A 24,917-nucleotide genomic window follows, 5' to 3' on the forward strand; every position below is an offset into this window, starting at 1 on the left:
TCGGCGTCGACGGCGTCGGCGGCACACGGCGGAGGAGGGCGCACGGCGGACGAACGGCGGGAGAGGCGAAACTGAGAGAAAACTCGATTTAGGTCAAGGAAAAACGAAATGGGGAAACTGATTCGCGATCTGGTATTTAAAGACATTTAGCGACGATTAACTCGTCGCTAAATGATTAATATTCGTCGCTAAATCATTTCGTTGTAATTAAATGTGAGAGATTTTTCCCTCTTTAAAATTCGTCAAAATTCAAAAACATTTAGCAACGATTAAATCGTCGCTAAATGATTAAAATTCGTCGCTAAATCATTTCGTTGTAATTAAATGTGAGGGATTTTTCCCTCTTTAAAATTCGTCAAAATTCAAAAACATTTAGCAACGATTAAATCGTCGCTAAATGATTACAATTCGTCGCTAAATCATTTCGTTGTAATTTAATGTGAGGGATTTTTCCCTCTTTAAAATTCGTCAAAATTCAAAAACATTTAGCGACGATATTATCGTCGCTAATTGTATAGCGACGACAAAAAAACATTTAGCGACGATATTATCGTCGCTAATTATTTTCCCGGGAACTTAGCGACGACAAAAAAGAATTAGCGACGATAAATTCGTCGCTAATTATCTTTGCCGCCAAACTTTAACATTTTTCGCACCAAAAAATTAGCGACGATAAAATCGTCGCTAAAAGGGTGATTAGCGACGATTTATTAGCGACGATTAAGTCGTCGCTAATAGTTTCGTCGCTAAATGTGGTATTTCTTGTAGTGAGACTGCTGGCATCGATTACTTTGACACGTTCAGTCCAGTGGCCAAGCACTCGACGATTCGTGTCCTGTTCACTCTTGCTATGCAGTATGGTTGGCCTATTCATCAAGTCGATGTCAACAATGCATTCCTCAACGGCACGCTTGATGAGACTGTCTACATGTCTCAGCCACAGGGCTTTGTTGACTCTCGATTTCCTGATCATGTTTGTCACCTCAAGAAGGCTATCTTTGGCCTTAAGCAAGCGCCCAGGGCCTGGTTTGCGAAGCTCAGCTCTGCACTTCTCAGTTTTAGGTTCAAGTGTTCGAGCTCTGACAAGTCCTTGTTTTTTGCTGATGCCGGGAAAGAGCTCATTCTTATTCTGGTATATGTTGACGATATCCTGATCTCAGGGGGTGACAGGGCTAAGATCACGAATATCGTCACCACCTTGAACAGCTGCTTTGCTCTCAAAGACCTAGGACAAGTCAATCTGTTTCTTGGGTTTGAAGCAACCAAAAGAGGAACATGATTTCACCTTACTCAAAGGAAATACACTGCTGATCTTCTAGTGAAGACAAACATGAGCACAGCCAAGCCAAGTCCATCACCAATGTGTCCGAGCAAGAAGTTGTCACTTGAGAGTGGCACGCTGCTTGAAGAGCCTCAGTTGTATCGCAGCACAATTGGAGCACTGCAGTACTTGACGCTGACACGGCCAGACATTGCGTTTCCTGTTAACAAGCTCAGTCAGTTTCTCTAAGCACCAACAACTGAGCACTGGAGTGCGTGCAAGCGAATACTGAGATATCTCAAGGGGACACTAGATAGAGGCTTGGTGTTCAAGCAAAATCCAGTGCTGAACCTGGAGTGCTTCTCAGATGCAGATTATGCAGGGTCGTGTGATGATAGAAGATCAACTACATGCTACTGTGTGTTTCTGAGCAGCTGCTTGATAAACTGGTGTTCCAAGAAACAAAAGGTCGTGTCACGCTCAAGTTGTGAAGCTGAGTACAGGGCAGTTGCTGAAGCCACTTCAGAATTGGTGTGGCTCAAAAGTTTGCTGAGTGAACTTAGTGTCACAAGTAAAGGATCAACAGTGCTGTGGTGTGACAATGTTGGAGCAACGTCACTTGCAGCGAACCCCGTATTCCATGCCAGGACCAAGCACGTGGAGGTTGATGTTCACTTTGTGCGAGAAAAAGTTGCTTCCAAGGAAGTGGAGATTCGCTATGTTCCATCTGCACATAACACAGCTGACATCTTAACCAAAGTGTTGCCAATTCCTCGATTCCAAGAGCTCTGCAACAAGCTCACTGAAGTATGAAGATCAGTGGATTCGAGCCTGTGTGTTCAAGCGTGTTCAAGCTCAACGTTGCTCTTTGTTCAAGACCGAAGTTAAGCTTGAGGGGGTGTGTTAAATAGAGTAGTGTTGAATTGTATTACGTGTATTAGTTGTGCTGACGTGGACGAATAAGAAGCTCAGTATATAAGCTTCAATTGTACGAATGAAACTTTGCGAGGGAATCAAATTCATTTTGAATTAGCCAAACAGATTTCAGCGTCTCTTCTCTTCTCTCTCTCTCTTCTGTGTTTGAATCTTTTCAGTTAAATAGATTTTTAGTTCACAAATTAGTTGTACCAATTAATGTATTTTGAGATTCTACTTCATTTTTACATCAACCAATGATAAAAATGTTAATTACATACAAAATATTGTGCTATAAAACTCTAGAGCACAATACAATTTCAAGGAAATTACTAATCAACATATAATCACTTTTCTAATAGAATAAATTGTTGTAACTAGTCAAATGATTTATTAAAATTAAAGCTTAATTATTCAAATATTAAAGAAATAGTCCAATTCATGCATACTTCTTCATAATATGACGCATGAGTCTTGACTAATTTGGACTACTTTCTTAATTTTTGGATAATTTGGATATAATTTTAACGTAAGGAGTTTAAGTGGGCTACATGACTAACTTCCCCTTCTAATATTTTGATCTCAATATCTCGAAGAATAGTAATCACTTCTAAGGGAATTTTCTCACTCTCTTTCTTCTTTCCCCACAACAGAGCATACATTCCCATGACTATCAACACAGCTCCGAGAACACTGTACAAGAAAAATATATAAATGAGTAATGATGTTCATCAGGCGCTGATGCGTCAACGACACTTATACAAGTGAGTCTAATTACCTGACATCATATCAGGTGGGACCCAATTTTATAATATCGTCACCGCATCAGGCTGGTGAACAATATTTTCCTATTTAAATTGAGATTCTGACAGACCACATATTGGATAAGCTATAATAGTAGATGTGGGAAAATTTGCTTATACAATATTACCTTCCAAAGTGTAGCGCTTCTGCAAGAATGAGCAGTGACATGATAGCAACTATGAGAGTGGACAAGGGTCCGAATGCAGTAACAAAAACAGGACCTTTCTTCCTTAGGACTAGGGTTTGAAGATAAGTAATTACACCAAATATTACAACGCCCTGCACATGTTATGATACAAAGAAAGTATTAATGGTAGCCTAATTTTTTTTTTATATTTTTTTTTTATACTTTTATCAAGTATTGAGATATGATATATATATATATATATATATATATATATATATATATATATATATTAATTGAAGCTTTAGATAATGAGAATTTGTTTAGTATGGGCGACCCTAGATGTTTTAGGAAATTTCCCTAAAACGCTGGTTATATAGAAGTATTAAAAAAAAAAATTCCAAAAGTTGGAAGTTGAAGCGTGTTTGTCACTAATAAATATATTATTGTAAATTTTTATCGATAAAAAAATTGCCAATTAAAATTATTGGCTATTGTTTAAACAAATGTTGGCTAAATAACAATTCAAACGTTTCAATGGGTCTTTTTAGTACATTTTTTCTTGAAAATATTAATAGTTTGTTTTAGGGGATAAAAATGTCCAAAAAAAGGAGAGTGCATATACTAAAATAAAGTGTACGGACCAACGTCTAACTATCTAATCAATTGACCGATAAACCAAGAGAAGCATAAATGAAAACGTAATTCTCACACTATAAAGAGGAGCAAGGAGTGTTATATTCCATGTCAGCTTCCAAGAGGAGGCTTTATGATCCACAATGGCTGCCATGATTGCTGAGAGGAATGTTCCAGCTAAGCATGCAAGTGACGTCAGAGTCATCGGTGCTGGATATGCTTTCACTGTGGCAGTCTGCAATAATTTAATTAACACAGATAGAAAGTCTCAGTCAACGCGTTAATTGTATGTGTAAACTAAATATGATCATTGATCACACCTACCTGTAAGATGAAAAATGCTGATAATGAGATATTTGAAATAAGGAGTGATAGTGCACCCTTTATCCATTTACTGTCAACCGTTAATACGGAAGCACTTGAAGCGGAATGTGAATGGTTAGTGCCATGGATTGGCAGCACAATTACGCCTTTATAAAATGTCATGATTGTTGCACCACCAAATGCTATTACGGTACCCCAAACTTTGGCTTGTGTAATCAATTTCGATATCTCGAACTTTTCCATCCTGTTATTAATTAGCCACCCCAAATATATTCCATCAAATCATGTTTCATTTGGTCCAATAAACTAGAATGTCGTATGTAGCAGAGTTTATTATAGTACATGTGACGGTTTTTTTTTTTTTTAGTCATCCGTTTTAGACGGATTCTTAAATAGCAACTGAAAGATATTTGATGTTATCTTATAAAACTACTCTCAATTTAAATGATAGTACAACTGATTCTAATTTTGATGATTTAATCAACCGCTAAACTAAATTAACTATCATAGTAAACTAAATTAACTCAAATTCAGAATTTTTCATAACTAATTGATAATTGCACTAAAAAATTTAGTATATGAGGTCCAAATGAGTCATATCCATAGCTCTCCCATTTTTAAAGGTGCGACAAAATATTAAAAGAAAAATTAGACGAATTAAGTCATCTCAAATGTTAAAAATGTTATTTGACCAACGTTGTATAATCTTTTAAAAAATACCCAAATTTTCTTCTTTAATGAAGTTTATTATTTTTGCTTTACCAATAATGTATTTTCTGATTTTAAAAAGAATTAAATAAATGTAGACAATTATTACTTAATTTCAGCATTCAAACGTGTATTTAATGATCTTTAATCACTTCATTTTCTAATTAACCCTAATTGTTCCTCATTCATTCTCTCTCATCACCGACGCTCCACAACGTCGTTGCAAATATGCCTCAATCACAACATAATCCTTTTATGCTTACTCTATTTACCTCCGCCTTCACTTTCATCCTCCAATCGTTGGAGCGCGCAGTTGTCGTCTGTGAGCTCGACGAGCACATCCTCACCGGAGAGAAATTAGTCATCGGGAAGTGGGCTCCTGAAGTCTCGCTCCAATCAACGTGTGAGCTCCTCGACGGGAAGGCGCTAGAAAACGTGGAGGGAAAGTCGAGGAGGAGATGATCAAAGAGCTAGAGAGCTAGTCGGCCATCGGCGTTGTTGGTTCTCAAAGTATCAAGGATAGTCCCACATCGACTGTGTATTACGATCCTGGGCTCTTTATAAGGCTTGTGGGTTACTCCTCTAATTACCAAGCTTGGTTTTAGATGGAACCCCACACCTTTAAGATGATATCAGAGCGAGGCCCATTCTCGGTTGTGGGCTACCTGATCGGGCCTATACTTCACGCTTCCAGTGCCTGTGCCAATGTGTGCCTGTGCCTGTGCGCGTGAGGGGGTGTATCAAGGATAGTCCCACATCGACTGAGTATTACGATCCTGGGCTCTTTATAAGGCTTGTGGGTTACTCCTCTAATTACCAAGCTTGGTTTTAGATAGAACCCCACACCTTTATGACGGAGCGATCTACATGGTTTGGGTTTTGCTGAGTTTAGAAGGCGCGAGTGAAAGGATATGGTAAGAGAGAGGTTCTCGGAACGATCTACATGGTTTGGGTTTTGCTGAGTTTAGAAGGCACGAGTGAAAGGGTATGGTAAGAGAGAGAGAGAGAGAGAGAGAGAGAGAGAGAGAGAGAGAGAGAGAGAGAGAGAGAGAGATGCTATAGGACTAGGACTATCTATTGTCTACCTTCCAAGCACAATGGTCGTGTTTTGCAAATTTTATAATAATTATTCTTTATTTTATTTTATTTTTGCTATATAAATCTCTTGATCTGCATTTTTGCAAGTGCTAAAATGGACTTTAAATTAATTAATATAGGTGAAGAAACAAAATTAGGATCCTTTTCCGATCCATATATTTGTATTAATTTGTGTTTAGTGTTAATGTATGATATAAATCGGCGTTTCCTACGTTATATTCTTCTATGAAGCTTAAAATCTTTTTGTATTTATTTGTGTTAAATGTCAGTATATATGTATGTATATTTGTGTTAATTTTGGTATATTTGTAATTATTTTATGTTAATGCCAGTAAATTTGTTACAGAAACGAGAAACGATGCATGAATAAAACTGAGAGTCTATGACGCAACCTTCGAGTGCGATAGTGAATTGTAAAAATCAGAGCAGAGAGACAAACTCATCTTTAATGAAAAAAGTAAGGGAGATATAATTAAGGAATGAATAGTAATATTAAACATGGTTGTGGTTAACTTATATAATAACTCATTTTTTTATTTTTAATTGTGAAATAATTAATGTAATATATTTTAGATATTTGATTCTCGTTCATTTCTGTTAATGATTATTTTACAAAATTAACAAAATATTGACTATTTAACAAATCTTAAATTTGTTATTGACCAATTAACTATAAAGCCCATTAAAAAATGCCCATACCGCCATCGATATTCTAATTTTACTGTACTAAGCTATTGTCAAGTATATTACATAGTTATTTGAAATATAGATATTGATTTTAGCAATCACAATTTCTTTGATACTAGTTATGGATTGGATATGTATACCAACAGGTATTATGGAGAACAATATAATTAAGAAAATTATTTATTGATATTCAGTGATACATAGTTGCCATCAATATTGATTCTTGACTTTAAACAAGCTTGAATTAGAAATATTAAATTATATTTTCAGTAAGATAAATTGTATGAAATTAAAAAAGTAATTATGATTCACGGTTATTAATTGAAAAAAAAAATATATATATGGTTGCTAAAATTCTTTGAAGATGGATTTCAAAAACCCGGATCCTCTGTTTCTTTTTAGTATTACATATGATGTCCCTCCAATCAAAATAAGTCATATAATCATTTTACTTAATTATTAATTTATACTCAACTCTATAATGACATGATACAGTATTCTAAACATTGTGTCTAGCAACGTGGCTTTATATTTAAGATAAAATTTGAAATATAAGGGATTTATCGAACTATTTGAACATTTATTATTGGTTAAATTATTATTGGTTAATTACCGCGGAAGTACAAAGATCAATGGACGATATGAATACACAGAAGAAGAAAAATGTGGTGTTTGAGTTTAAAATCTTATTACATTGAAAAAATGAGGTCATTGGCTAGGAAGTATTTCTTTAGATTTCGTCAACAATATTGAAAAAAGTTAATACAGAACAGAGTATAGTGTCAAGTTAGTAAAATTAAAGAACTGTGGGTGAAAAGGAAAAAGATAGGGATCATTTGCGGATAATGGTTGTATAACTTAACTAGCTTTGCAAAGACTTACCTGAATAAAACTGCTAAGATAAAGGTGATTGACGGAATTGTGTTGGACAGCGCAGAAGTAAAAGTTGGAGAAGTGTAATCCAAACCCACGTAATGCAAAGTCGTTGCCAATATACCTCTGAAAATCCAGTAATAATTGTTTTTGGTAATTCTCATGAAAAAGTCAATTATTATTACTGAATATAGCTAACTTATAGTACGCGGAAGTTATAATTTGCTCACCGTAGAAAACCCAAAATAATAACGTTTCTCAAGATTGGAATGGTCATCTTGCTCTCATTATTTCTACAGTACACAAGGTCGATATCAAAAGCTTGAAAACGCTATATAAAACAAAATTATAAATCGAACGAACAGCTGATATATTTTCAAAACCTTTCAAAGATGAAAGCAAGAAGAGCAGTAGTCAAAGTCGCAAAAACATATCCATAGACCACGAGTACATAGTAGCTCATTCCTTTGTCTAGGGCTATCTTAGAGATTATATTATACCCTGCATGGCATGTAACGCTAAGTATACAAAATATGTAGTGTATGGACTCTTCTACTACTCTTCTCCTATTGCTTCTCCTTCGAGCTCTCTCATCCTGCTCTTCCATTCTCGTCTGTTTAATTCTACAAAAAAAAAAAGAAAAAAAAATGTATCTATATATCTTAAAAGAAAGTGAATTGGTCTTTTCCTTTTTCTTATTAACAGCGCGTTGTCGAGCAAAATCTAATCAAATCTTCCTGGGTCGCTTATGTGACAGCTGCGAAAGCAAAGGCAAGAGAGAGTGAAGAGCACGTTCGTTTGATACATGCTATACAAAATCGATTCAGATCTTCCCCGAACAAATCATACAAATTCATTCCTGCTATTGTATTTCATTTTGTCCACTCATTGTTCCAATAGCGAAGGTCTAATGTATAATTTATCAAATTGACTAAACTACAGCGAAATTTTCCACGAATAACATCCAAAATTAGTAGACTTTCAAAATATAATTTACAAATGCTGGGTTTGAAATGGGTTCCCTTTTGTTTTTGTTGCTGATTCATTTATGTATACCGTGTTACGCAATGCAAGTATACAATACGAAGTTTCGTTTATGTTTTCTCGTTTAATCTAAAGGTCATGTTCAGTTTTAGTATATCATAATTGAGCATATTCCATTGTAGAGCCCAGGGGATTTTTGAAGCTCACTTCAATTCAATCAGATATCATCTTTCTATTTTATCCTAATACTAACGCGATTATTATTATTATTATTTTTTTTTTTAATTTTTTACTTTTTAAGTCAATCACACTATAGAATATAGACACGCCTATTTTAATTTTTAACCCTCTATTGATTTAATTTAATTTTCAAAATTTTTTCTTCTATTTTTTCATGTTAAATTATACGTTTATATATCCTTTGTTGAATAACAATTTTCTATTAGATCATTCCTAACAATAAACTACAAAATACACCTAAAACTCTTAAATGTGGTTGCTATCAAATCAACCAAGTACTCTATTGACAGATAAAATTAGTACAACAATTATATCACGAAGAGAACTTAGTTCCGAGTAGGCGGTTCCGAGAACTCCTAGTGTTTAGACAAAGTTATCTCTAAATATAAACGAATCTATTAAAAGAGAGCAAGTAATAGAGGGTGCCGAGTGATAGATGAAACTTATGGCATGTGCTTATGTGTGCGAAAATGTGAATTGTCTTTGTTTTATCGTTTTCCTCTTGTATTTATAGGCTCTGGGGGTGAATACGTCCTATGTCCCTGGATGTTATTGAGAAATCGTTCATAGAATGCACATAGTCGGTGGTTATTTTTTCGAGTGCTTGGTATAATCATTGAGATGAGCGTTTTACTTAAGTTTATCTTTGTTACACGTGTTTATATTTTTTATTAGTCTTTGACCTATCAGTTTCTCTTCTCTTCAAACCTGCTCAATAGGGTTCGTCATTACCTTATGAACGGGTCGTTCCTTGAACTGAATGAGCTCTCGGGCCTATTTACTCGGGCTCGGTGCTGGATTCATTCCGTTCTCGGTGCATCCGAGCTCTTCCTTGGACTGTGCAAATTATATGAGTAACATACTCTATTGAACACGCAAAATATTTTCCTCATTTTTATATATTATTATTTTAATAAATTTAATAGCACTATTATAATGTATTATAGTTCACATATATTTAACTTAAAGCTTTTGTATCAAATAGAACATTATTAGTTTTTAATAGATTTTACATAAATTTAAAATGATTAAGCGACTCTCAAATAATATCAACGAGTATTTGTTTTGAGAAAATCACACAAGCCAACCGTCTTGACATGTTAGAATTCCGAACTAGCCAACATTTCTAATTAAATGTTTAACAAATTAGCATAAATTATGATGTGACATTCAATTTGTTTTTCTATTCCGACTTTATCGTTAATAAATACTCGTTTTTTTAATCTCGATTTATTATTTGATACAAAAGTTGAATACTACGTTCTAATTTCTATATAAATTGTTTTCTTTTATGGTTATAAGAACTAACTGTACAATTGAATAAAGATTCTACAACCATTAAAGTATTCAAATTTTTAAAAAAAAAATTCAACGTTAATTTCCTCAATATAAACGTTTATATTTTTTTTTTTTATCTCTTTTTGAATTTTCTACTTTATGAGAAAATTAGAATTGTTCATTGTCATTGGTTGAATCAGGTTTTTCGGTTGTTTGTATGTGTTAATATAATACACATAATCTGTTTGGAATTTGTGTTCATTCATTATTTATGAAGTCACCATTGTGATCGGTTTGTCTATTAGTGCAATATTCGTTATGTACCAAAAGTAACCACTATAAACTTTTATAAATACATTAATAGGATACGCAATTTCAATTATTTTTAATATGATGGTTTGAAGAAGAGTATGAGAGAGAGAGAGAGAGAGAGAGAGAGAGAGAGAGTTTGAAGGAGAGTATGATAGTTTAATATAAATCATTTGAAGATTTATTTACATCGATGTCAATAAAATACAAAAATATCAATAAATCTTTAAACGAATTCGAAGATTTTTCTTTTTCTCAGATTTTCCAGAATTAAAAAAAAAAAAAAAACAAACTCTTCCTGGTGAGTTGTCTCTTTTTCGCGTAGGGTTAGGTAATCTTAGGATTTCTGATAACATATGTTATCTTTTTTTGAAGAGAAATAAGAGAAAAGCAAAGAAAAATGATAAAGAGTAAAAACATAATTGCTCTAAAAATAATGTGATCATAGTTTTGGATTAAATTAAACATATTGGATTTTGGTCATAAACTAGTGTGGATATCATATTTTAGGAATAATCCCCATATATAATTCCAAAAATAAAATTACATACATTATTTAAAAAATGTACATTATTCATTATCGACAGTGATCCATACTTGTCTCGTGTATTGCTAATCAGCTTGACGCCACTTTTTTCACCAAACACTTGGGGATCCTTCATTTTTTTGAGGTAGCAAACAACGTTTTTCTCTTAACTTTTATATTAGTTTGTAGTATATGGATTATCATGTTTCATTAGTTATACATACCATGTCGACTTTACGATATATATATATCAGGATCATTTGAAAAAAAATATGTATTAATAGACTATAGTGTTTGAATGCGCTCTGGAATTTGGCAGGAAAAAATAGACGCGAGAGCTCGCGATGAAAAAAGTCCCACCACTAGTTGGGGAAGATATCTAGACACGATAATAAGGGATAATTCGGAAAGAAATCAGGCGAGAAGTGTTTATGGTTTTTATTACTTACCAAATATTAAACTTTTATGATTTCGGTTTCTAACTTCATGTTATTAGGTTTTTAGCTAGCTATTATTAATTTGTTAAAATTTCTAGTTGAGTTTGGCTGGGTTACTTAGGCTACTTAAGATAGTAACCGACATCTTATGTGTTACAAATAAGATACTTGGCTTTAGACATTATAAATTTAGCAAATTCGGTGTGTTGTGACTTTTGAATGTGTGTGCGATATGTTTTGAGATTGGTGTTCGGGAAGGGGGTATCGGTGGTGGCGGTGGTTCTGTAAGGGTTCTAGCGGAGGAGGGCTAGCGGAGGGATGGGGCGGCTGGAGGGAGAGAGAGAGAGAGAGAGAGAGAGAGAGAGAGAGAGAGAGAGAGAGAGAGAGAGAGGGAGCGGACGAGCAATGGTCGGAGCAGCAAACCGAGATGGAGAGAGAGAGACAGAGGGCAAGATCCTGAATTTCTTTTTGAGAGAGAGTAGTTCGGTCCAGAGGAGAGAGAGAACCTTTGGTCGCGGTTGTGGAGGAAGACCGTGATCCCTGAAGTGGTTTGAGGTCGCGAGGAGAAAAAGACAGTGTTTTTTCTTCTTTTCAGGTCGCAAAGAGAAGATATAAAGAAGAAGACTTTAAATCGATTTTCATATAACTTTTAGAAGCAACTAGTTGTATCCATCTAATGTCACTTAAAATTAAAAAGGGAAAAAATTGAACCGCTAAATTTTGAAAAATAATATGCAAGTTGTCACTTTTAAAAGTGCCGCAAAAAATTAGAAGAATCAAGTGGCACTTAAAATTAAAAAAAAAAAATCTAATTTTGAAAAATAGATTTTTCCAAAATTTCGTTGATGAGTTTAAAAATCGCTTCTTAGTAAGTTGACGCTTATTAATATGCATTCTACTTTTTAAAACATAGTTTGCAGTAGTGTGTACGCACTTAACTAGAATTCACGCAATTGGACGGATGAAAGAGTAGAAAAAAACATGTGACGTCATGTATTCGCCACATGATTTTCATAAATTTGGATCACCATATCATGGCCGTGATGATTAAAAGAATTTAAAATTTTGTTTTGTTAAAAAAAATCGTCTTTTGTACATTCTTAGTATAGAACATAGCTGATGAGTGTGATTCATTCACACGAAATCCTACTCTTTTATACGAAAATCAAAGCTAGTCCTTAGGTTATTTGACAGTTTTTGTAGTTTTTAATGTTTCTCAGGTCCAAGAGAATAGACGAGGGTAATGATGCGAAAACGAGCAAAATTGGAGTATAAGGGCATAAGAAACGACGTCGGGAGCTAAAGTAAGTAGGAGAATAAGCAAAATCTTGTATTCGAAACTCACTAGTCTTCGTGGATTGATACTCGTCCTTTTGCACACTTTACTACTTGATAATACGTGTATTTGCGTATTGAGTGTTTGAGAGAAATCCCACCACACCAATAGTTTTGTTCAATAAATTCTTAACAAGTCAAGATCAAGAGATATCGACATAAGCTTTTGATCTACTATTTTTTTTTAGCATAGTCCGATGGTTCGGATTAGTCCATAAATTACAAGAAACATTCTTATTAGTTATTTAGAATCAGATGAATTTTTAGATTATGTTATAGTTAGATTTTTGTTTCTAGCCTCATTTACCGAATTGTTAATTTGTGATATGGAATTTGTTTAATATGCACGTGGTTCTGTGTTGTATTAGCTTGAAATATGCTTTATATTTACATTTTTAATCCGATTGCCAAGTAGTGTATGTATTTCACTGAATATTGTTACTGTGTATGTATTCAAGTTTCAAATTCCATGTCTACCTTACATTTGTATATTTAATAAATCAAAGAAAACATGATACAATATCATTTTTGAAAGAAAATTGCCCTGTATAATCACTTTTCTGGTAGTTCGATCTCAACGTCTTTTGTTGTAATTACCATTACACTTTGTTGCGAGGCAGTTTTTCCATTTTCTTTCTTCTTTCCACACAGTATAGCATACATTCCAATAATTATCAGCACAGCTCCGAGTACACTGCGTATAGAAAGGAAACAACTTGCTTGAGATTTTGACACAATCAGATAATTATAGTTAATAAATAGGCATTGTGTATGTAATTTTACCTTCCCAAGTGTAACGCTTCTCCAAGAATGAGCAACGACATAATAGCAACTATAAGAGTGGTTAAGGGTCTAAATGCAGTGACAAAAACTGGACCTTTTTTCCTTAGCACTAAGGTTTGGAGATAGATTGTAACACCAAATATCACAAGTCCCTGCACAGAGGGACGTAGCCGGACATGTAAATTAGTATGAGCTAATATGTAAAAAATAAAATAAGAAAAACTATCCTGTAAATTTTTTAAGGTAAAATAAAAAAATATATATTTATTTTTTTAGGAGGGGCTTCAGCTTCCCCTGGACACAATGTGCTTCCATCCGTGCGTGCACATGTGATAAGAACGTATAATTAGTGACCTCGCATTTGTTTACTTTAGAAAATTTACAGTTTTTTATGTATGAAATTGCACAAAATTTTAACACATGTTGAAAACATGAAAAATATGTATATTTTTACGTAAATACTTTTTTGTCTCGTCATCCCACAGGCCACAATAGTTCGTAACAGGTGACCTTAGCCCACCAGAGGAAGTAATAAAGGTGTCTTGTGTAAAAAAATATACATAGTTTTTAAATTTTATCTTATCTTTGAGCACATCTTTATTGTATTTTATGCAATTTTCCACAAAGAAACTGAAATTTCTCTTTATCATGAAAGATTGGATGCTGTTAATTAATTAAAATTTAAAAATGTAGAAATAATTTTGAATTTAATTTTACGACTACGCAAGTGATATTTTAACTGTTAGTGCGTAGTTGCATTTTACCTCTTGAACCTTATAATCTTCAGTAATTATTTTTTATTTAGGGCACTTTTAATACTTTATTTATTTTTGGTTGATATTTTCAACGAAAACTTACTGAAAGCTCTTTACTATTTTTTATGTGTATTTTAACAATATATTTAATTATATCACACAAGTAAATAATTAAGTAAAAGATTCATTGATTATTGCTGGTATTTTTTTTTATTTTCAATCACATATTCATTGAAATAAATTCTTTAAATTAAAATATAAATGAATTATGCGTTGAAAATATGTAACTGAACGCTAGAAAGGCAAAAAAAAAAAAAAAAGAAAAAAAAAAGGAAAAAAAAGGAGTAGGAGATATATTCTAAAACAGTGTACAGAATATAATGCCCGAAAAATTCAAGGTCGCTCAGCTGGCAGTCACTTAAAGCAGGAATGGTAATTTCTCAGAAAAAAAAAAAAAAAAAACTGAATGGTGATGTAATTCTCACATTGTATAGAGGAGCAAGGAGTGTGATATTCCATGTCAGCTTCCAAGAGGAGGCTTTATGATCTACAATGGCTGCCATGATTGCTGCGAAGGATGTTCCCACTAAGCAGACAAGTGACGTCAGAGTCATCGGTGCTGGATATGCTTTCACTGTTGCAGTCTGCAATAATTTACCTTATATATGAAGTCTCGGTAAACACAGTGCTTGTATGCACAGAGCCATGAAGGAGTTAGGGTTTGCACGGGCCAGTTATATCTTATCTAATATCAGTCGTTATATTTGATCGGACTATTTTAAAGAGTTTACAAACATTGAGAATGTAAGATAACATTTAAGAAAAACCAAACCGGATCAAACCATTTTGAATAATTTATTTTTACAAGTTTAATAGAAGTTAGCTAAATAGATAGTTTTATATATAAAAAATAAAGTTCACACTATCTTCTATCAATTAAGATGTTAAATTCAAATTAGTAGATTTTAATATCTTAGAATTATAAAAAAGAACTAAAATAGGACTCCGGTCTAGACCATGGTTTTATATGTTGTACCGGGACGACATCATTTTAATAAGACTTATTTAAAAAATCGAACAACACTAGACAAAACTGTTTCAAACCAGGAGAATGGTTTAAAAATTGGTAGTCTGGTCCAGTTTATAGTTTTCTGAATTTTTTTTTTTTTTTTTTTTTTTTTTTTTGCACACCTCTAGACAAAACCCTTTGATGCCTAAGGCCCACTCCGGATAAAGTAGGGCATCCGAACCTGAACGAAAACAACTTTTCCATATATCTAGTTTTTTTCAAAACACAAATTTCCATTCCAAAATCAGTAATATAAAATATATATTTTTATTTGAATTGTTTCATTTCTGCTTTTTTTTTTTTTGGTCATAAGTCATTATTTAAAGATTCTATTTTTTTTTTTCTGGATGAGATGATATTAGAAGTTGACCTAGATTTCTGATCAAATTGAAACAGATTTTTGAGAGCCATCCAATTGTCCAGCAGGTTTAACTCCAAAGGGGTTGTCTTTTTATTTAATTAATTATTATTTTTTTGCATAAATATTTTTTATAATAAAATAAAAGGCTGGTCATGACAAAAATACAAAGGGATGGAAACCACAGAAAGTAACTGATGTATAGTCCCTGGAGTAAGTATAGAGATTTCTAACAATATAACGTTAAAATATTAGCCTAACTATCAGTTATTTAAGAGAATAGCCCAATTTTATTTTATATTCCAAAATTACCCATTTTCCTCTTCTATCCCTCGCAGACCCAAACCACACAGCAGAATTTAATGTCGTCATCCCTCGGGTTCCTTGTAGCGCTGATCACCGCCCTCGCCGAGTCGCCGGATCGCCATCGGAATCTCGTTCCCGAGCACGACCTTGTACCTGATTCCCAGCCCGCTCTTCCCAAGCACGTACTCCGAAGCTCGTCCAACTCGAAAGTGAAGCCTCTGTCGATGGCCAGCAGATCCCCTCCGATCTTCTTCCCCTCCGCCCGATCCCGCGGCGTCCTCCTCGTCGCCCTCACCTCCGTCGCCGGAAACCCCCTCGCCGCCGCCTGCGACATGGTCGTCCACCTCCCCGTCCTGCGCGAGAGAAGATCTCTTCGTCCTCCTCTTCGTCGTTGTACATCGAGAGAAGAGCGATTCCCTCCGATTGCTTTTTCCTCGACGACATAAGAGCTAGTGTTTCGGGAATCCAATACGAGCGCGAATCAAATCAAAATCAGATCGGGAAGTTTTACTGTTATTAGGATTCCCGCCGGAGGCTCGCGAAACCTAATTATCCTCGACGAGTGTGCCATCCCCGGAGGCGGTTTCCTCCGCCGGCGGCAACGTAATCAGCCCAGAACCGGGCTTGGGACCGAAGGTACGGTTCTTTGGGAAGAAGGCCGTCGCTGTCGGCCCAAACCTCGTCGATGTAAGTGACGATGTTAAGCGACTCGCAGATCGGCCGGTTCTTGTGGATCAGGACCGGGATTTTCTTGTGGACCGGGTTCATCTGGAGGAGAGGGGTTTTCTTGTTGGGAATGTCTTCTTCGCGGTACTCGTAATCCACGCCCTTCAAAGCCAGAGCAATCCGAGCTCTGATTCCGAACATGGTCGCCCATAAATCAAGCAATATCACTTCATTCTCACTATTTCCGGTTGCCATTTCTCTCTCTGCTTTTTTTATATCTTCTTCTGAGTGTTTACTTTGCCTATTTGCTTTTGTGCTTTATATTATCAAATAGAGAATCTTTCGTACCTGCCCAAGGTTTACCTCTTTCCCATCTTTTTTTTTTTTAACTTTTCTGTTTGTGATTTATACAAACTTTTTTTTATTATTATATGATTTACTTGGACACGTATATCGGTATATGTTTTGTTTGTCTCATTAATTATACGATGATGTACGTGCTGACAAGTATGGAGACTAACTATGCTTAGATCCGAAAGAAAATTTTAAAAAAATATATGATTTGTATTAAACAAAATCAACTAATTTAAATATACATAATAATAATCTGTAATTAGGATTTACTGTCCAATTATCAACGGAAATAATTAGTAAATCGTATTTACTGTTAGATTAACTAGTCCTCAATAGGATACTTTTCCTATTAGATTAACTAGAAAATGTTATGGTTAATCGTATTTACTATTGTTCTTGTTATGGTAAATAAGATTTACTATTGTACTTGTTACGATAAATAAGATTTACGATTGTTCTTGTTACGATAAATAAGATTTACTATTGTTTTTGGTACGGTAAATAAGATTTACTATTGTTCTTATTACGGTAAATAAGATTTACTTTGTTCTTATTACGGTAAATAAGATTTACTGTTGTTCTTGTTACCGTAAATATAATTTATTGTTTTTCTTGTTACGGTAAATAATATTTACTATTGTTCTTGTTACGGTAAATACGATTTATTATTGTTCTTGTTACGGTAAATAAGATTTACTTTTGTTCTTGTTACGGTAAATAAGATTTACTATTGTTCTTGTTACGGTAAATAAGATTTACTGTTGTTCTTGTTACGGTAAATAAGATATATTGTTATTTTTGTTACGGTAAATAAGATTTGTTGTTTTCTTGTTACGGTAAATAATATTTACTATTGTTCTTGTTACGGTAAATAAGATTTACTATTGTTTTTGTTACGGTAAATAAGATTTGTTGTTTTCTTGTTACGGTAAATAATATTTACTATTGTTCTTGTTACGGTAAATAAGATTTACTGTTATTCTTGTTACGGTAAATAAGATTTGTTGTTTTCTTGTTACGGTAAATAATATTTACTGTTATTCTTGTTACGATAAATAAGATTTACTGTGGTTTTTGTTATTGTTAATTAGATTTTACTAATTTTTTTTATGGATGATATTATTTACTATGATAGTTAATAATATTAATCTAAGGGTATTATTGAAATATTAGAATGTTGCTATGATAAATTGGCTATTTTCCTAAATATGTTAATAGTTGGACTATAATTTTAAAGTAGGGGTGTTGTTTTGGCTAGTTGTTTAGCCGGCCATTTTATTTATTTATTTATTTTTACATATTATTCCCTAGCAGTAGTACTTAATTAAAAATTTTGTTTTATATAATTGTGTTTTTTTTTTTACATATTATTCAGTGGTACTTACACATTAGCCCCTTTGAACTTCTAACATTATATATATTAGACTAAAGCTCCATCGGTGTGTGTGTGTGTATATATATATATATATATATATATATATATATATATATATATAAATATGTTGTGTGTATATAATTCAAATATTTGGATCCAGTATTGCCAAAGTGCAAGTAAATATATATGGTAATATATATATATATATACACACACACATACCTGTAAGATGAAGAATGCTGCGAATGAGATGTAAGAAACGAGGAGTAAGAGTGAACCCTTTATCCATTTAGTGTCCACTGTTAGTACGGAAGCACTTGAAGCAGAATGTGAATATTTGCTTCCATGGATTGACAACACAGATATGCCCTTATATAATGTCATTATCGTTGCACCACCAAGAGCAACGATAGTACCCCAAATTTTGGCTTGTGTAATCCATTTCGACATCTCAAACTTTTCCATCCTATAATTGAATGATCAACCAAAATTACTTCAACAATCAAGTCAAGGCTGATTTGGTGTAAACCGTGTAATAAATACATAGCATACAGCACAATTTGCTATAAATGTCCATTATACATCAATAATATGAGCATCACAATACGTAATAACATCCATTAATTCAAATTTTGTTTTTCTCTTATTTCCATACATAGTGACCGGCGACTTAGCGGGTATATAAACTATAACTTCAAGCTCTAAGTTCTAAACTTCAAAAAATATACTAAAACTTCAAAATTTCTGAACTAAGAATATATATTGTAAAACTTCGAAATGTAAATCCATATACTTCGAAACATACTTAAATTAAAAAAAAAAATGAACTTTTAACTAACCTACGAAATTACCTGTATTGGAAAAAACCTCAAGGCCAAAACCTAAGTACGAGCGTGGATGGTGTTTGGCGTTAAGAATCAGTTGTTTGAAAACAAAGTGTAAGTTTGACCTTTCGCAAGGCAAAAATCTTAATTTTTATTATCAAGTTTCACATACTATTAGCTTATAATTTTGATAAAAGAATTAGACTTATTGTTGCTTAAATTACTTTTCAATAATTTATAAACTTGACATTGTTATCTGAAGTTTCAAGATAAAAATATCATTTAACGTAGTGCTATAAGAGTACGTGGACATCCGTTATTTAGTTGAAACATATATAGATAAATAACTGCTGGTACAAGAGGAAAAAAAATTGGTTTTTGAATATTATAAGACCATATGAATTTACAATTTTATTCGAATAATTAAACTCGTGTGATTCACTGAGAACTTTAGATTTCCGCAAAATAATAATAGAAAACAAAAACAGAAAATTAGTAAAATAGCTAATTTAAATGTTTGACGTTGATAAATAGCCAACATTAGACAAATCTGAAGTAAATAACCACTTTCAGACATAAATCTTAGATAAATAACCAACGTTTGGTATATGAAAGTGGTCATTTATCTAAGATTTACGTTTGAAAGCGACTATTTATCTTAGATTTATCAAATGCTAATTATTTAACAATGTCAAACGTTTAAATTGATTATTTTTACAATGGACCCAAATAAAAAATACAATAAAAAGTAATAAGAAGTTAGTCTAAACAAGCATTAATAAGCGCGCTCAAGCCCAACCATATTTCGGCTATGCCGATGGACAGGAGTGCAATGTCTTTTTATTTCCAGGACTTACGGGAAACAAATAAGAGACGATGGCACAATTTATAATGGTTAGGACGACATGTTAAAAAACAAGGTTCATTTTTTGGCACATATACTCCTTGAACTTTTTAGTCCTCAACTTTTTTTTTTCTTCTGAAGCATGTTAGTACATAACCTATTGAGTTAGAAGCTATGTTGAGCGTTCAAATATTTATTTTTTTATTATATTTTATAAAATTTGACATCCAAACTAACATATTTACGAATTAAAGTATCTTGTCAATGTTATAAACAAACTAACAAATTATGTTTTGAAACACATAAAAACAAAATAAAAATTAGACAATTTAAGATTTTTAGAGCAGTATTTTATCTAATTTAATTATAAACATGTTATTTAATTTATATATGTGTTTAAGCTGTTTAAAAAATTATATTATTTTGGTGTTTTATTATATTTTAAAAAATTAATTTGTTCTTGAAATTAAGACCAAAAGATCTATTAAATCACTAGGTTAGAGACCATAATGCTCAAAGAAAAGGTTAGGGTCCAAAGTAGCCCAATCATAAAAGTTCAGGGACTATTTGCACTAAAAACCCTAATTAAAAAAAATAAGAAGCTTATTTTGCCTATATATTGCAAAGATTTACCTAAATAAAACTGCTAAGATAAAGGTCATGGACGGAATGGTGTTGGCCAGGGCAGAAGTAAAAACTGTAGAAGTGTATTGCAGTCCAAGATAATTCAAAGTCGTTGCTAGTATCCCTCTGAAAATCAGATAAATGAATTTGATAACTCACCAAACGGTCATTATATTACTTAGTATAGCTACTTCATATTAGGTAGATAATATCAATTTGCTCACCGCAGAAAACCCAAAATGATAATATTTCCCCAGATATGAATGGTCATCTTGCTCTCATTATTTCTGCAGTATATAAAGTCAGTCAAAATCTTAATAATACTTAATTAATCTAAAAAATAATATATATATATATATATATATCAAATAATTGATTTACGAAACCTTTCGAAGATTAATGCAAGAAGAGCAATAGTTAAAGTTCCAAGAGCATATCCGTAGACCACGAGTACATAGCAGCTCATGCCTTTGTCCATGGCTACCTTAGAGATTATATAATACCCGGCATGACATGTAACGCTTAGAATACACAATATATATGGCATAAACTCTTCTGTTACTATTTTTCTCTTATTGCTGCTCCTTTGAACTCTCTCATCTCGCTCTTTCATTTTCGTATTATAATGCTAGCTGTACAAATATGCTAACAGCTCTTATGTGTGTGTCTATATAGATAAATGTTTCGTCACGTACGTTGACTTGGTGAATTCTCGTTGTGACATCACATCTATAATTAATGCCATTTTTGCTCATTGCATCTCTAATTAATTCTGTCAGCGCATTACACTAGCTTTTCATGCACTTTCTTACACTTGCTCTTCATGCACTTTGCTTTTACCTTCTCTCGCCAGGAAATAAAAAAACTAATGACAATATTTCTTGTTTAAAAATGAAAATATTTGCATGCTTAACAAATATTATTTATTGTATGATTTTATTTCACAATTTTGTTGTTTTATCGTCTCCAACAAGGAATCGAATACCGTTACTGATGCCGTACCGGGACTCCGATTTTGATGGGTTCCCGGGAGAAGCCATTGACTTACCGGGATATCCAGTGAAACCTAGGGTAAACCGTGCCGGTGAACTTACCGTGACCGATGTGGTTTACCGGCAAATACCGGACTTACCGAGGGGATATTTAGTGAACAACAAATTTATATAATGTCATACATATTACATACCATAGGCTAAAAAAGAAAATAGTTTACAATATTGTTATTACATACCATATGCTAAAAACGAAAATAGTTTACAATATCTTTATTACATACCATAAGCTAAAAATGACTACTCCGGTAATATCCCTCGACTAACGCAATAATCGTACCAAGTCAAAAAATGAGCGTATGTAGAGAAAGAGTATGCGGGATAACCTTGTTGCGGTCGAACTGGGGTCATGATGATTTGTGGTGGCGGAGAATAGTCATTGTTGCGGTAAGATGAACACCCTTCATAATACTGGTACCCCGTGTCTTGACGAGTAATTGCCACCGATCCGTAGTTGGTTGATAAATCATCAACGTCATTGCTAGACGTAAATGACATGGCATCATTCATTCCTCCACCGTGGCCGCCCCCATAACCTGTGTCAAAAAAGTCAGGTGAAAACGGTTGTCTTCCTCACTTGGTACGTATCCACCTCCACCACCACCGACACTGTAGGCCTCCACGTCCCTCCCCACTACCACCAGCACCACTAGAGCCGTAGTCACCACCACCACCACCGTAGGTACCTCGATCGTCACCACCCCCTCCACCTCCATCACCCCCTCCACCATCACCACCGTCACCGTAATCCGAATTAGAACTGTGGCTAGATTCGCGTTGAGGAAGAACTTCTGACTCTAACACGCGCTCTGGATCAAGTCCAAGCTCTCGGGCCGTTTGAGCTACCGTCGGATCCAGGTTCTGGTTGACGTCATCCAGTGAAACCGAGTCAATCCACCAAAGCATTTCATCGTCTCCTTCATTATCATGATCCGAACGCTCAAAAGCTCTTTCAATGATATCCAAAGGATCCATCGGGGTTGTCGAGTTGTCGTGGATCCGGGTCAATTCTCTGATTTGCGGCTTCATGTTGTACGACCAGAAGACAAGCTTCTCTAGCCTCTTATATGCTAGACAGTTCCTCTGTTTGGTGTGGATCAAGGCGAAAGTGCTCCAATTTCTCTCGCAAGCAGATGATGATGTCGTATGAGACAAAATTCGAATGGCCAACGCTTGCAACGTCGACGTCTAGTTCCCATAACATTCCCATCATTCAACTGTAATCATGTCACAATAAGTCATATAACTTCATCTCATTAGACTCCATGACACAATCTTCATATAAGAGTATACGTAACATTTACTTGCACACAACGTCCCTCGTGCCGAGATAGCACTTCTTTGTGCGAAGTCCCCTCTAGCTTCTTAGAATGCGATCAACTATAATAGGTAACGTCGATGTGAGTACAGGTTCTACAACTCATTGAATAATATAGGTTCAAGATTATACATCTCTACCCAGTGAAGCACCATCTAACTCCGGATGCAGCTTATCAAACACCTTCGCGACAGCCGCCATATGCGTGTTATCCATTACTACTTCCGGGTTATATTGCAACTTCGGATTGAGAAAGAAAGCTGCAATAGAAGCACGTGTTATAAAAAGGAAAAGGTTAATGAAAAGGAAAAAGAAAAGGAAAAGGAAAAGGAAAAGGAAAAGGTTAATTCACCTGCAACATGTAATGGATGACACATCTGACTAGTCCATCTACGCTCTACGATGTCGAGAACCCATTGCTTGCCGTTGAGTACCGATAACTTCTTTTTCATCTCGTGGAACACGTAGTACAGTATACCCATCGTCGGATGCACTTCGGTATCAACCAATCAAAGAGTGGTGTACATGGGCTCAACAACTCATCGACGGATTGCCAAAACCGCGGGTTCAAAATGGTCTCGGTAATGGATTTCCCGGCAGGCGTTGGGCTCAATCTGTCATCGTCCCACCACTGACTAGTGAACAAAGACCTCAATGCGGCTATTTTCTCTCGGAGACTTCGTTGGGCGAGGTAGTTCGTAGCAAATCGTGTTGCCCCTGGACGGATGATTTCACCTGGGGCCATTTCTCGTAGCTTGGTCAACATCGCGCCGTGGTTGTAGATAAACTTTATCGCGTCTCTCGCAGCTTTGATTGTCCCATTTACCGAGTCTCTTTTCCGATGTCTTCAAACATCATATCCAAGTATTGTGCGGCACAAGGTGTCCAGTACACATTCTGACGCCGAGACAATTTCTGCCCAGCACTCTTGTAGTTGGCGCCGTTGTCGGTGACTACTTGGACGACTGGATGTCTCCCGACCTCTTTCAGCACATCCTTCAGTATTGAGTAGATTTAGTCTGCACTCTTGACATTCTTCGATGCGTCTGTGGACTTCAAGAACACAGTCGCACCAACACAATAGACCATTATGTTGATGATACTCAATTTGATCGGCTTTGTCCAACCATCAGCCAGTATCGTGCATCCATACATCTTCCAACGCTTCTTCTGTCTACGAAGTTCTCGGCATCTATGACCTCCATCTTGAGGTACTTGTTGTAAACTTCGTACGCCGATGGAAGAGGAATCTTAGGACCTGTAATACACATGAACATCATATTTCAAACATAAATATCTTAATACAAGTACAACAAGTGTGAGAATTACCGAGATCTTGAGCCGTCACAATCACGTTTTTGAATTCATGACTGTTGACCTTGCTCGCGGGCACGTGCTGGTGAACGATGAATTTGGTAATAGCTCTTCCGAGCCACGACTTCTTCTTTGGGTCCACCATCTCGTCCACTCTAGGTTGCCTCGCACTGAGAGACTTATATAACGATGGAGCGAGAGGTGGAGATTTTGCAGTCGAGCCCCCCCCCCCCCCCCCCCCCGGGACCCGATTGGAACATGCCTCGATGACGAACCTGATGACGAGCTCTCGTCCTGAGCCTGAGCCTGAGCCAAGGGATACGAGGATCTCGGGATCGAGGGACCTATCCCGACATACCAATCTTGACGTTGTCCGAGAACAGTATCCATCGCGTACTGCTCCGCCTGGTCTATGTCAAACGTTTGGACTGACTCCGCTGCTTGTCGCTGAATATCCTCGACTTGAGTCCTGATTCGCGCCTTCAAACATATGTTAAAAAAATTATTAAGATTATCGAATATTGATTATTAAGTAATTAACACAAGTAACTTACAAATGCTTGTTTCGCCCAATCTGTCATCCAGTTGTCTTGATCATCTTGATGTTTTTTCTCCCACGTGTCTAACGCCGAGGCCAAAGTCCCATCTTCCCTACTCTACAGTTTTTATCAAAATATGAGTAATGTATTTATTGCAAAATAAACATTACAAAATTAGAATAAACTTACGTTCAAAT

General features: G+C 34.8%; 2 protein-coding genes and 1 pseudogene across 2 annotated transcripts; all 3 read right to left on the reverse strand.

The window, feature by feature from the left end:
* Positions 1–2,670: 2,670 nt before the first annotated feature.
* LOC149407236 (WAT1-related protein At5g07050-like) lies at positions 2,671–8,037 on the reverse strand. The gene is made up of 7 exons (XM_089619426.1): positions 7,814–8,037; positions 7,661–7,723; positions 7,440–7,556; positions 4,065–4,308; positions 3,817–3,975; positions 3,108–3,259; positions 2,671–2,869 (listed from the first exon to the last, which is right to left on the reverse strand). Exons 1-7 carry the CDS (start codon positions 8,035–8,037, stop codon positions 2,701–2,703), a joined length of 1,128 nt encoding a protein of 375 aa, XP_089475552.1. The 3' UTR covers positions 2,671–2,700.
* Positions 8,038–13,086: 5,049 nt separating this feature from the next.
* Positions 13,087–20,975, reverse strand: LOC149407237 (WAT1-related protein At5g07050-like). The gene is made up of 7 exons (XM_089619436.1): positions 20,884–20,975; positions 20,722–20,784; positions 20,507–20,623; positions 18,428–18,671; positions 14,563–14,721; positions 13,323–13,474; positions 13,087–13,233 (listed from the first exon to the last, which is right to left on the reverse strand). Exons 1-7 carry the CDS (start codon positions 20,973–20,975, stop codon positions 13,092–13,094), a joined length of 969 nt encoding a protein of 322 aa, XP_089475562.1. The 3' UTR covers positions 13,087–13,091.
* LOC149407238 (glutathione S-transferase U22 pseudogene) lies at positions 15,755–16,845 on the reverse strand (annotated as a pseudogene).
* Positions 20,976–24,917: the final 3,942 nt, after the last annotated feature.

This window comes from Urtica dioica, chromosome 1 (genome assembly GCF_054948205.1).
Source record: "Urtica dioica subsp. dioica isolate 48M chromosome 1, U.dioica_male_clone48M_v1_H2, whole genome shotgun sequence".
Lineage (NCBI taxonomy): Eukaryota > Viridiplantae > Streptophyta > Magnoliopsida > Rosales > Urticaceae > Urtica > Urtica dioica.